Here is a 13207-nt window from a genome sequence, read left to right on the forward strand (position 1 = left end):
GACAAGGAGAAACAAACAACAGAACTACCACATTTTAGTGTCAGATGCTGCTTCGAAACCAACTCACCTCTAGAGAGCAAATCCTTGCGAACATGGCAAGACCTAGTTCAATCAGCAGCTTCTGTTCTGAGCTCATAAAACAGAAAATATTTGGGAGCAAAATATGCACCCACAGTCTCCTTTAGAATTTCAGTGATTTCTGAGTAACACTTGCAGACTCAGTTTGGTGTCAGACCAATTTCAAATGCCTGGAGGAGAACAAGAGGGGGATCAATAAGAAGCCTAGCTTCCTATTTCAAAGGCATGCAACTTCAAAACACACTAAAGACCTAACAAAATTTGATTCAGCTGCACACGACCTATTTGGTGTACTGTATTTTAATATCTGGGACATGAAAGGAGAAGACTTTAGAGCTGATGGAGACATACCTATCCGAAAACCTGGAGGGGTTTCTTCTGATGGTCAAAAAATTGTTTTTCATGTATTTGTTTATATACTTTAAAAAAAAAAGTGGCAATTACAGTAGAAGCAAGGCCAGATTGTTCTCTCTGGCTGAATCTCCCACAGGATGAGCTGATAGAAGGATGATCTTTAGCTGCAAAAGGAGCTCTGAGCCCAATCAATCCTGGCTGCATTTCCTGGAAAAACAACCACGGAGCAAAAGCTTCCGTAGCACAAAGAACCAGGAAAGGCAAAAAAAAATCTGAAGCAACTGCAGCAGTAAATCCACCTTCAAGGTTAAGTTAGGCTTTGAAGTTTCACCTCCTTGCTGCAGAGATGTGGACAGACAAATCTGCAAGCGAGCATTGCAGAGCATGTCAGGAAAAAGAGTCTCACAAAGAGACAGACGATCTATGTGCAAGCATGGACATGGAGGAGATGCTCCACACCCCAGTGAAACCTCTGCCTGCTCATAACCAGGGAGGACTTGTAGAAGTCTTGGTCTCCACAGCCAACACTGCAGATAACACAGGTCTGGGACATCCACAGGAACCAGGCCACTCATGTTCGGGTTTTGCTGCCAGACTCTCCATGGAGCCTTACCCTCCCTGATCATTTCACTCCAAAGCTACCACACTTAGTTTCCAAGGGTTAGATATTTAAGTTATGCCAACACAGATCATATTGGACCACCAGCTACTTTTTAAAAGGCTATTGCAGGAACTTGCAGACACTAAGAAAGCAACCAAGCCAGGCAGGCAACTTTGCTACAGCGGAGATAAAACTGCGTTGCTTAGCTCATGGAAAACTGCAGCTAAGAATAATTTCACAAGGTCAGAAAGGTGCTCTGAGGTCTTAAATTCTACAGTTGCATACTTAATGGTATAAACTACAAAAAAACAGAAACTGCAACTTGCATTTCTGCAAGAGGAGTAGAGCCAGGACTCCAGCTTCACAGGTTCACTCCAACATTAACAAATATTTGCAAACCAGGTGGGAAATTTACGGAAACAACCTGTATGAGTGAGTTTCACAAAGCCTGGTACTTGTTTGGACGGTGGGCAGGGGCGGGTTTGAATCATGAACAGCAGGATACAAGGATCAAAACGAGCACAAAAGGGCAAGTGTAAAGCCAACAGCTGTTTCTTTCCTGCTCCTCTCAACTCTATTTTTGTTTCTATGGCAGATGATTGAGATCATACTGTAAACAGAAGATTAAGGCTGCTAGCGAGGAGCAGCATAGGCTGCAGTCTCATTTAAAGACAGCTGACCAGAACAGTCAAGTCCCTGCAATCACAACAGCATTAGCAATCATGTCTGAAGGCATTGGATTTCATAGCATAGTATTTACTACATCAAGTATGTTGTGGGAGGGATGCTATTTAAGCCAAGTCTTCGGTTTCTAAAGGCAACAGACAAATGATTATTTGGAAAATGCTATCTACCCCCCATCTTCCTACCAGTTTCATCTCTCTCTGAAAATCCCCTTTTTCATCAACTCAAGCCCACCACTAAGACTTCTTGACTCTGCAGCTGAATGGATCATCTCATGTTAAATAGCTGTTATTTTCCGCCACTCCTACACAAACTGACATAATCACAGCGCAGAAAACAGTCATTAGGCAAGCCATGACTCTCCATCCCAGCACTGGCAAAACATCCCCTCTACAAAAATAGAGATGCCTGTAGAACAGAATCATTTTTCAGATAGAAGCACATAAAACTACAGCTACAAGGAGTTTGTGCCTGTGGGAGCACAAAGTGCTCTTCACCTCAAAAGACATTGTTTTAAAGTCACTTATGGTAACAAGTCATAATTAACTGTGGCCAGCACAGACCCTGGTTATGTAAGTGAGCCTTCTTAGCAGGACTTCACCCTCTTCAGACTACTGGCTTAGCATCAGAGGTAAGAGATGAGTAAAATATTGGATTTGATAAGTGGTTTAATTCATGTCTTAGGGTAGAGCCTCAGGTTTCCTGGCTTTTATTACTAAAGAAAAAAAGAAAAAACTGTTTCCCATAGCTTCTGACCAAGGACACGAACAACATCCCTGCCCAGATGCTGCTGTTAATACAAGCTCAGGTGAGATACTGGGTTTACATGGCAAGGTTTTGGTAGCAGGGGGCTTCAGGAGTGGCTTCTTGAGCAGAGACCAGGGGCTACCCCCATACCAGACCCAGCTGGCTCCAAACCAGAACCACTGCTGGTCAAAGCTGAGCCCACTAGCAAACCTGCTGTCACCTCCGTGATAACATTTTTAAAAGAGTAAAAAACGCTGTGCAGCAGCTCCCGTGAGAGGGAGAAAAGTGCGAGAGAAAGAACTCTGCAGACACAAGGTCACTGAAGGAGGAGGAGAAGGTGCTCTAGGCATGGATCCACGCAGCCCACGGAGATAGAGCAGAGCAGATATCCATGCTGCAGCCCACGGAGGATCCCACACCAGAGCGTGATGGCAGCTGGTGAGTGGTCTCCCTGTCCTTACCTTGACCCACAAGCTTTTCTATCTTATTTTCTCCCCCTGGTCTGCTGAGGAGAGGGATTGAGAGAGCAGTTGGTGGCTCCTGGCAGGCAGCCATGGTTAACGCACCACAGGTGAAAACAGCTTTCTAGCCAGAAATGGAAAAGGCAAATATTTTTACATGATGAACAGCTTGACAGAAAGCTGTTCTCCCCAGGGAAGAAGGATTGTTAAAGGATTTTAAGGACCGACGTACTTTTAAGGATTACCCTAAAAATAAGACATGTACCAGAAGCAATTGCTGCTCTGGGGTTTTATTCTGGACTCTGCTTAGGAGAGGAGCAGCGACACTGCATGCATATTGAGTACAGCAGCCACAACAGGTAGCTGGCACGCTGGCTGATCAGTGATGTGGGGATTGCTCCTACATCTGCCAGAGACTACCTGCTCTTGTCTCAAAGGTGAGCACGTCGCACAGGGGAATGGTCTGGCTAACCACACAAAAGCAGCTACTCCCCCAGCTGCGCCACTTGGCTGCACTGGCAGCTCAGCATCCTACAGGGCTTGGTTCTTCTCCACCATGAAACCTGTACAAGAGATGCTGGCTTAGCAGGGTGTGTGGCTGCTCTGTGCCAATGACAAGCTGTGCATGTGTGTCCTGGGGCAGAATCCCAGAGACAAAGAAACACATCTCAAAAAGGAAAAAAAAATTAAAAAAATGACTAAACCAAACGATTAACATTAATCAATCAAACTTTGATGTCTCATTGCCAATGGAAGATGAAATCACAGTACAGGGGAGATGCAAACCAAAACATAGCTGGCCTTAAGAGTGTGAGAGGCAGGAAAAGAGCAACCATACTGCCAAGGATCCTTTCTATAGACTGCCCTGCTCCGAACAAGCACACAGCTGTGTGCAGCCACCAGGACAATGAGCATCTGACTTGCATGTCATTATCTGCCCGGTGCCTGAGCTGTGACTAAAAAAACTATAAAAACAGCAGGACAACTGCATGAAGGCTTATAACGAATGATACTAGCTCCATGCTTGCAGAAAAGTTAGTTGTGCAGCTGCCTGACCAAGTTTCACCAAAGCCATTACCCTTGCTGTGCAGCACGTCAAAGCAATTATATGTGTTTGTGATGAGCTCTTTGTCCTCCTCACAGCCAGTTTCTCTCTGCCTGTGTGGCAGTGAACCAAAGCCCGCATACAAACATTTAAATTCAGGATAAAAAGTCAGTTGCCTACATGGTTCAATCACACTTAGTTTCATCAGCTTTGGCTCTGTGCAAAACAGAAACAAATGAAGTTGTTTTGTCCAGTCACTTCGGTTTAGCTGAATTCAGGAATATATGGCAGGAGTAACAGTTTTGCATTAGCACAAATACAAAAATGAAGCTTTATTTTTCCCCCATACAACTTTCATTTGCTCAAGATATGACACAGAAATCCTGAAGGATGAAAGTAATGCAGTACAGATCTTAATTGCAGGAAGCGTGCTGCTCATGAAGCCTTTCCCAGGCAACTTATAACCAGTCATCATATAGTGTTTGCTGCAAAAGGTCTTGCCAAGGTGGTGCCTCTTCTTGTGACTTATTTCATCAGCAACGGATCTCTGGGACTCAGAGAGGACAGGACAGCAAGAGCCAGCAGTCCTGTTTCGATGGTTAGCATTTAGACACAGACTGCAGGTTTTAGTCGTCTCTTAGACTTGCTGGACCACTGCATTGTAAAGCACCTTAACAGAAATGCAAACCTTATTATGAACTAGGGGTTCTGTGTTTCCTGTTTTCTGCAATACCTTTCCTTCCATGTTGCACTGAATAAAACTCATCCCGTCCTCTGAAAAAACCTCTGAAGGGCCTTGTTGGTCCTGCACTGCCAGACTGCTTATTTCTTCTCCCAGGTGCAAAGAGGCACAGGCCTTCAGCACGGAACTGTATTAACATGTGAGCAAACAGGAGATGAGAATACATAACCGCATAAGATCAAATAAGTAAGGATCCCATCTGGCTCGGCATCCGCACCAAAAGGACAGTGACATACTGACAAAGAGATGTTGAAAAAGAAAATACACAGGAAAAAGGTAATCCAGTCACCAGAAACACAGTAAAATAGGGCAGACGTGCAATGTATGTTAAGACCAGGGAAGTCACATAACAGGTTACAAGTAAACATCATAGAAAGAGGAAAAAAATGAAAAAAGAAACGAAAAACTCCTTTAAATCCTGAACCAAAACTAGCAACACAAATGCTACGTTTAAAGTTTCTGATGCCACATGTATTCATTACAGCAAAGGATTCAAGAGCTTTTGTGTTGCCCCCCTGGGGTCACTGCCTATTTATGAAAGTAATCCACACAAAGGCAATCTCCAGAGTTGCTTCATCCTTTTAGGTTAGATTTAATTTTTTGAAGTGCCCTGGTGACGCTACCATGTAAGCCTAACAGAAGGAACAGATTACATGGAGAGCTGCTGCTCCTGTGTGCACAAGTGGAGCGGTAACATATTTAATTTAACCTCTACCATCGCTGCAGTGGGATTACTGACAAGTCCTTCTTTTAACAAAGACACACCAAGCACCTTGAAGCATACACCGGTACCAGAATACCTTTACCAGAAGTTCTTCAACCTGTTTATTAGCACGCTTGACTTGTTTAGGCACTAGCAAAATGTTATTTTGCAAGCATGACGACAATCATTAGATACCTCAGCAGCCAGCGTAATTTCCAGAAAATTAACAAGATGATGATTATTACAGACCTTAAACACATGAGAATTAAAACATTGGATGGCTGTGAAAGACTACCGTCATTAAGGGGATTAGCAATTCTGTGTGAAGAACATATACAGCACTTTTTAATTTAATGTAATACACTTATGTTCCATAAATCACTGCCTCACAATAAGGCATGCACATTATAAATATAACAGCGTAATTACATGGCAATTACCATACAACTGGGAAGGGGAAACCCACTACGCCATCCAACACAGTTCCTTTGAAATGGACTAAGCATACATCAAAAATAGAATTAAGCAGCAGAAGGTGAGTTGTTTCCTGATAGTAATTACATTATTTGGTGTATTTTCAAGTAGGTCATTTCTAAAACAACAGCCTAGTTCAAGGGAAACTGAACTCAACCAGAATTTTGATGTCTCTGTAAATCTTACTGCGCAGCGTTTGTGCCAGTGGAAGCTCAATTTGTCACGGACTTACCTCCCAATCTATTTGGTTAAAGAGCTTTAATGCCAAGAAGTAGGTTTGCTCCTTGGCAAACTTTTGGGCAGCTGCCTAATTTTGGTTTTAAACTAACACAGACTTCAGTCAAAAGCTGGACTTGCAGTTTTTGCAACTGAAGCAAAAGCTTGCAAAGGTGAGCTGCAGCTGGTTACACTTCTATACATCTTGAAGAGCTTTGCCAAATGAAATGCAAACCACAGACAAGAGTACCTGCAACTACCACATCTAAGCCACCAGCTGCTAAAAGAGGAGAGGATGTAGCAGAGGGTACGCAGTGCTCCTGGCTGCCAAAGCCAGGTTTACACACACAGCTCAAGCTGTGGAGGACTCACCTGAGGACACAAAACTGGCCTGGGAACCACAGCTGAGCTCTCCCACACTGGCATCTGATGTGCTGAAGAATTTAAGGACTCCATTTATGACAACTCATTTAAATGACTCAGGCTCCAAGCACCAAGCTGGTGGTGGAGAAATACAGCAATGAACTTGATTTCTCAGGTCACGTCTGTTACAGAAGTGTTTCAACCTCTTTGGAGAAGCTGCACAAATGGGTAAACCCAAAAGCTGAGCTGCCATGGCCGGGTAAGGTTGGCTGCTATTTTCATATGTTCCAGGAAAAAGCCCTACTTTCAAAAATGTGTTCAACTACAGAAAGCATCGTATAGTCATTCCTTACTCCCTCTGAAGAGATACAGCTTATAGAATCCTCCCTAAGAAAAGCTATGGCAAAGCACAGAAGTATGAACCTGGAGCTACCATTTCTCTGGCTGTCTGAGGCACTAAGCTACCAGGTGCCGGTTGTTCCTGTCACTATATTACCTAATATATCACAGATGACACAAAACATGATTATTGCATCTTAAATTTTGTGCCCATTCACACTGCAGATTTATTTCAAAAAAAAAAATCTCAAAGGCTGGAAAAAGATTTTATATAAAATATAAATATTAAAATATTAAATTTTGTATATATATATTTTTTTTTTAAATCAGCCAAGCCTGCTAACATCCATTATCACCTACTTTCACCCAGCCGTCCTGGTTTGGTTGGGATGGAGTTTATTTTCTTCATCGTATCTGGTATGGTGCTGTGTTTTGGATTTGTGATGGAAACCGTGCTGACAGCACCCGGCTGGTTCAGTTGCTGCAGAGCAGCGCTTGCACAGAGCCAGGGCCTGCTCTGCTCCTCGTGCTGCCCCCACAGCGAGGGGCTGGGGGTGCACAGGGGGCTGGGAGGGGACGCAGCCAGGACAGCTGGCCCAGGCTGCCACAGGGACACCCCGCAGCCACAGAACTGGGGGGGAAGTTCAGAGTGATGCTGTTTGTCTTCCCAAGAAACCATTACGTGTGATGAGCCCTGCTTTCCTGGAAGTGGCTGAAATCTGCCTGCTGGTGGGAAGGAGTGAACGAATTCCTTGTTTTGCTTTGCTTGTGTGTGCAGCTTTTGCTTTACCTAATAAACTGTCCTTATCTCAACCCACAAGCTTTCTCACTTTACTTTCCCAGTTCTCTCCGCCATCCCACTGTGGGGGAGCGAGCCGCTGCGTGGTGCTGAGCTGCCTGCCAGGTTAAACCACAACAGCAGCCTATCCCTATTTGCTTTTTACGACATCACAGAAATCCAATGCCACAACAGATATCAAGAACATCTGATCCAGACACACTTGATTCAGTGACTCCTGAATCCTCATCAGTCAAGCTGAGTTACTCCATTTCCCACTTGGTACCTCTGTCCTAGGAAGGCCATTCTATTGTCTTAAAAATCAATTTTTCACATTTATTTCAGGTCCTTGCAACTTGAAGACTCATTTTGAATTCTCATCTGTGATCCACAACATTTTGCATGCCATTTAGGCCATAGAGACTGGTGCATGCTAACTAGGAAAAGGGGTGAAAGGTCACAGTGCAGATTTCAGCAAAGAACACAGCCTTTTCTGAACAAAAAGCCCAGATAAAACCTAAAATCTGATTATGCAGATTATTCTCCCACGTCACATTCTGATACTCTTATGGTGCATTTGAAGGCTTCTAACATGCCTTTCAGAGAGCAGGGCTTTCACGGCTCGCTCAAGGAGAGCTAGGAAGGAAAAAAGTAGATTTATTCCGTAATTCCAAAAGCCACCACAACCACAGCAGGAATCTGGGAGGGCATGGCATTCTGCCACAAGACAAAGCAGAAAGAAAACTGTGCTGCTTTTAAGCCAGCCACACTGAAATTAAGCCTACAATTTCAATATGTTGAAAGCAGCTCTTACAGCTTAGTTACTGTACTCCTAGAGACCTACACTACCCGGGCTCCAAAATCAAGGAAGAGAGTAATATGTGTTGGCTTACTGTGTCTACTACCCACCCAAACAGAAAAATCATGAGAAACAGCAAGTTTTTTCTGAAAATACAACTCATTGTTAAAAAGGGAAGAACATAAAGCTCCCCAGCCTACTCACGGCTTGCCAGAAACGGCTGTAAAGCTCGTGCCCTTCTTCCAAAAGGACAAGAAACTCAGTGGCTTCATGAGCACTGCCTATTTTTTTTAAAGCCTATTGTTTTTGACTTCACAGCACTAACCTCCTCTTTCTCCACTCCTCAGTAAACATCAGCAGAACAGGAACAGGCAGGTTTAGCCTCTTCCCATTAACACCTTAACCGTACTCACCTAACAGAACAAAATCATTCAGAGGCACGCTGAATTCTGAAAAATTTCCTTAAAGAAAGTTTTGTATTTTCTCCCAGTGAGTCACTGGTCTGTTACCATTGCCAAAGGAAAGGAAGGGTAAGCAGAGCACTGTGGTTACCCAGGACTACCAAAACAGTTGTGGGTTTGGTAACCACTGCTGGATACAGCTGAATTGGAGGGGCTGTGCTCTTGTCTGCTCAGCAGAATGGCAAGAAAGTGGCCCCAAGAACAAGAAAGCGGCCCCAAGAAAATGACCACCTGCTGAAGACAACCACTCAACCCAACCCTGCTACTTGCCTTGCAGGTCTCAGATAAAAACCAACATCTTTGTGGTGAGATGCTGGCTGGGGCACTGGACCCCACATGAAGTACCTACATCACCACCATGGAGAAGCTGAGCAAGCCACTTGTGTGCTCTGCCTTCCTCCAGTTCCCAGGGGGGCAGTACTGAAAGGTAAGCACAAGCTGTTAGCAGCTGCAGGGGACCAATTACACAGAGCAGCACTTCAGACAAAATGGGATTGCAGACTGGCTATGGCATTACCCTAAAAGGTATAAACAAGATTGCCCCCCAGTTTTGTTTACTTTTGTACAAACTTTCAACTCCCTCTGAGACTTCCAGACAAAAAGCTGCAGTCAAGTCCCTTGCAGCAGTTCAAAGTGGACGGGACTATTTTTACTCCATGTATTTAAGAGCTGGTTCTGATTTATTTACCTCGAGCTGCCTAAAATCTGCGGAGTTGAACCTGAATCTGTTAGACTTGGCTAAAAGCCACACTTCTCTATGGAAGCCTGTAGTGCTATCAGAAGTAAATGCCACCTACTTGTCTCCAGGTTTCTGCTAAATTTGTTTAAGAAAAAACAGGTAAGAAAGAAGAAATGGTTGCATTTGCCTGTTACTTTCTTGCTGTGCAAGACCATACTACTTGACAATGCGCTAATACTGCACTAAGGGTTAAGTAAAGTAATGCCAGTGACAGCTTAAGAGCACAGTTACACAAACAAATTAGAAATATCACAAAATAGGAGTATCATGCCTCATGTGCCTGATATTGTTCTTTGCTTCCTGCATTACACTGAAAAGATTGTAGGGTTTCTTCCCGTTTCACAGTCCCTTTTTGTTAAAGGTTCATATTTTACCTGGAATTTGGCATTGATTGCACTCACTTCCTCCTTGTCCCCCTTACCCTTTTCCTTTGATTGATATTCCAGAAAGAAAAAGGAGTGTAATCCCTGCCTTTTCACTGTATTCAGTCTTTAAACTCCTTGGTCCTCCCCTCTATTCAGACCTTGCTCCTCAGAGCTCACCCACACAGAGATTCAAGCATCTCTCTCTTTGCTTCTGCTTTCTCATCTTCCCATGCTGCAGGCTGCTATTGCTAACTCCACCTCTCTTCTCACTCTCTCCTCTTTAGATTCACTTCAAGGCCAAATCCTCTTCCTTGCTGCTGGGCTGACACAGCTGGTAGTGTAGAAAAAGCAGGGGGAGGGTAGCAGAGCAGGGAGCTTTTATTCAGCAGCACTTCCTTAAGCAAGCAGCTGCTTTGAAGCTCTGGGGTCCAATTTCAACTGCTGAAGTTGCTAGCAGTAAAAAACAGCTACATATAACACTGCTTTCAACTGCAGTTTTAAGATAGTGGACTCTGCCTTTACAGTTCTTTGTCTGAAATACGATCAGAAGCTGTAAATACACAAAAGCACTTGCTAGGACACATATTAGAAGGAGGAATTCAAGCTGCAGTCCTCACCGCACAAGACCTCACCTTACCCTGCTCACTCCGTGGCATGCACAAGGTGCTCCCCACAGGTGTGTTGCTATCTGCTCACTTGCACACAGGACTGCAGAAGAGAGAGACAGAAAGCACTGAAATGTTCAGCAGCACACATATGCCCTCCTAAGGGCTAACGTGGTGTGATTTAAGCTTCAGTCCTCCACCTGCGTGGGATTTACGCTTAACCTCCCTGCAGACTTCGACATCAGCCTCCCAGCTGGTTTGGCACTATGCTAATCAGATCAATATATTATTGGATTTACAGTCCATAATCTTGGCACAAATGTGTTAGTCATGGAGGCAGTGCTGTAGTAACATTGTTCTCTGGTACTGTCATGAACATTGCAGGTCATTAAATGTTTTATCATGCTTTTTGTCTGTGTTTTCCAGGGCCACCTGGTAGTTAACAAAGGAAGAGCTAACAGGCAAGTTGAAAATCGTGAATTCAGCTGTCAATGGAGGACTTGAAAGGTTTCATCAGGAGCCACTAATTTCACAAGGAAGTACAACATTTGTCACTGCACAACAATGTCAACACACATTAAAGCCTTGAGGGATGCCAGTTTACAACAGTGCTGCAGAGACCATGGGCTAAGTTGATGAGAGAACAGATCAGGAATGGAGAGCCTTGTCAGGCTGGCAAGCAAAGTTCCTGTTCCCTGCATAAAAAATGTGGATGGTCATCCCTTGATCTTGTATCCTGCAGTAGTTTTGTTTGGGTAACATGGAGATAAAATGGAGAAGGCTGGGTAGTTTGCAATGCTAGGCTTAGACACGAGGAAGGTGTATCCCACGGGCCTTCTGCCTTTAATTCACAGGATCAGCACAACACCTCTGCTCAGTACCACGCATGTAGATGACTGTTATTAGCAAAGACAGACAAGAGCTCTGCTTTACACTACAAAAGCATTACTCACCCTTGCTGCTACATCTCCCTGAAGCACGACCATGTTCATTACCCAGCGTATGTTTAACATTAGCTGGAGCTGCCGGTACTCAGCCTCTTCATAAGACTTTTCAGCATCACCTCCCAAGAGCACAGGATTATCCACAGGGTTGAGTTAGCAAAGCTAAGAGCTAGTGGAGACAAACTGCAGTTTTCTGCCTCTTTTTACATTCACGGATATAATTTTGATGGGAAAAACAGAGATACCAACACCCCCAGGGTTGTTTTTTTTTCCTTTTCAAATCTACTCTCTGCTTGTCTAAGGCTTGTGAGATCTCAGGTGCTACAGGTATGTGTGTGATTAGTCATCTCGGAGCAATACCAGCCAGAGGCTTACCTTCACACAAAGCTTCTGTAGGGAGCCCGGGCAAGAAGAAGAGTGAGGAGGATTACATTACAGAAAATAGGCTGTGTTAAATGAATGTCCTTCACTAGGATGTATTATTCAGCAAGGACCAAGTTAAACCTTTATACAGAGGCCTCAAATTCAAAGTTGTACTAGTTGAGCTCAAATATTCTGCAGATAAAACTGTACCCTTAGCGTCATGACCTTGTTATTTTGTTGGGAAAGGATAGAAAGATGGCCTTTTTCTCACACTGCAAGAAGTAGCCAGTCTTAAAGGCTTGATACTTTGCTGAAGCTAGAAATAGGAAAGTCATCTTGCCTTCTGTTCTGTCCCAGTTTCTGCAAGGAGCTTTGAAGGTTTATTCAATGCAATAATGAACATGAACACAGTCCATCGTTGCTCCTTGGCAGTTATATTAAAACACTGCATTGCTTGACTAGGTGAAAGATTTAATTTCAATATCTACATAACCGTAAAATAAGCCAATTTATTACGTAGATGTTTTTCTACTAGGCATGAGTGAAATGTTCTCTAATCTCTAAACATTACTGAAGTTAAGAGCTCATTGCTCTTTGCCTCTGAAAAATAAAGTCTTGTAACCCCTCAAAGAGAAGAGATGACGTGTTATGAGAACATGTTAGATGACTGCACTGCCAATCTATCTGGTTTCTATCTGGTTATATCACAAGCTATTGTAAAAATGGTTGTACAAGCTATTTACACACAAGGGTAATGACAAGACAGGCAGCAATAACTCAGAAATCAAACAGAGTGGCCTAGACTCAGTATGAGGAAATTACTTGTTTTCTTAAGCAGATTTTAAAGGTATATTTCACCTCTTGCAAGTGCCTTTTCCCTCCCTGTGAAATACTCCCTGCTGTTCAGAAGCTGAAGCTGCACTTGCACAGCTTGCATGCATCTCACTCAGAACTTTTCAGGATACTTCAAACACAGCAAGATTTTGCCTCTTCCATAAAACACACACCTAAAAGCTTTGAAATTACAGGTGAAAACATAGGTTAGAGACACACCTGACATTTCACTGAGAAAACAATCTTACAACAAGGAAAGCAATAACCACAAATTAAATCAATGATTAACTTAAGCCAAAGACAAAGGGGTTTTGTTTGCCAGGGGAGCATCTTCCAAAGCAAGAACTGCGAGGCCAATGTTGATCCACTTTCATTGCAGAAAGCAAGCAGAAGGCACACAAACGAGGCTGAAGCCCCTCTCACCTTCACATCCAAATTATCCACATTGCAAAGCTACAAACCCTCGGCAGCCATTCAAACTAGGGTCAGAGATGGAAAGTCCGCTGTAGTAT

At 43.6% G+C, this 13207-nt stretch overlaps 1 protein-coding gene across 8 annotated transcripts in view; it reads right to left on the reverse strand.

The window, feature by feature from the left end:
* TRPM8 (transient receptor potential cation channel subfamily M member 8) overlaps positions 1-13207 on the reverse strand; it is a gene marked incomplete at its 5' end in the record, with an annotated part of 140709 nt that overhangs the window by 80977 nt on the left and 46525 nt on the right. The window contains one exon of one of the 8 annotated variants that reach the window (XM_083841507.1): positions 11508-13184. The exons of 5 other annotated variants lie outside the window; for them this stretch is intronic. In XM_083841507.1, coding sequence (XP_083697633.1) covers positions 11508-11567 — 60 coding nt within the window. Of the gene's footprint in view, positions 1-6477; positions 6605-10586; positions 10984-11507; positions 13185-13207 lie in introns of those variants that run through there. 2 more of the 8 variants (XM_083841495.1, XM_083841506.1) reach the window with 2 other exon arrangements.

This window comes from Anser anser (assembly GCF_964211835.1).
Source record: "Anser anser genome assembly, chromosome: 6".
NCBI classification, from domain to species: Eukaryota; Metazoa; Chordata; class Aves; order Anseriformes; family Anatidae; genus Anser; species Anser anser.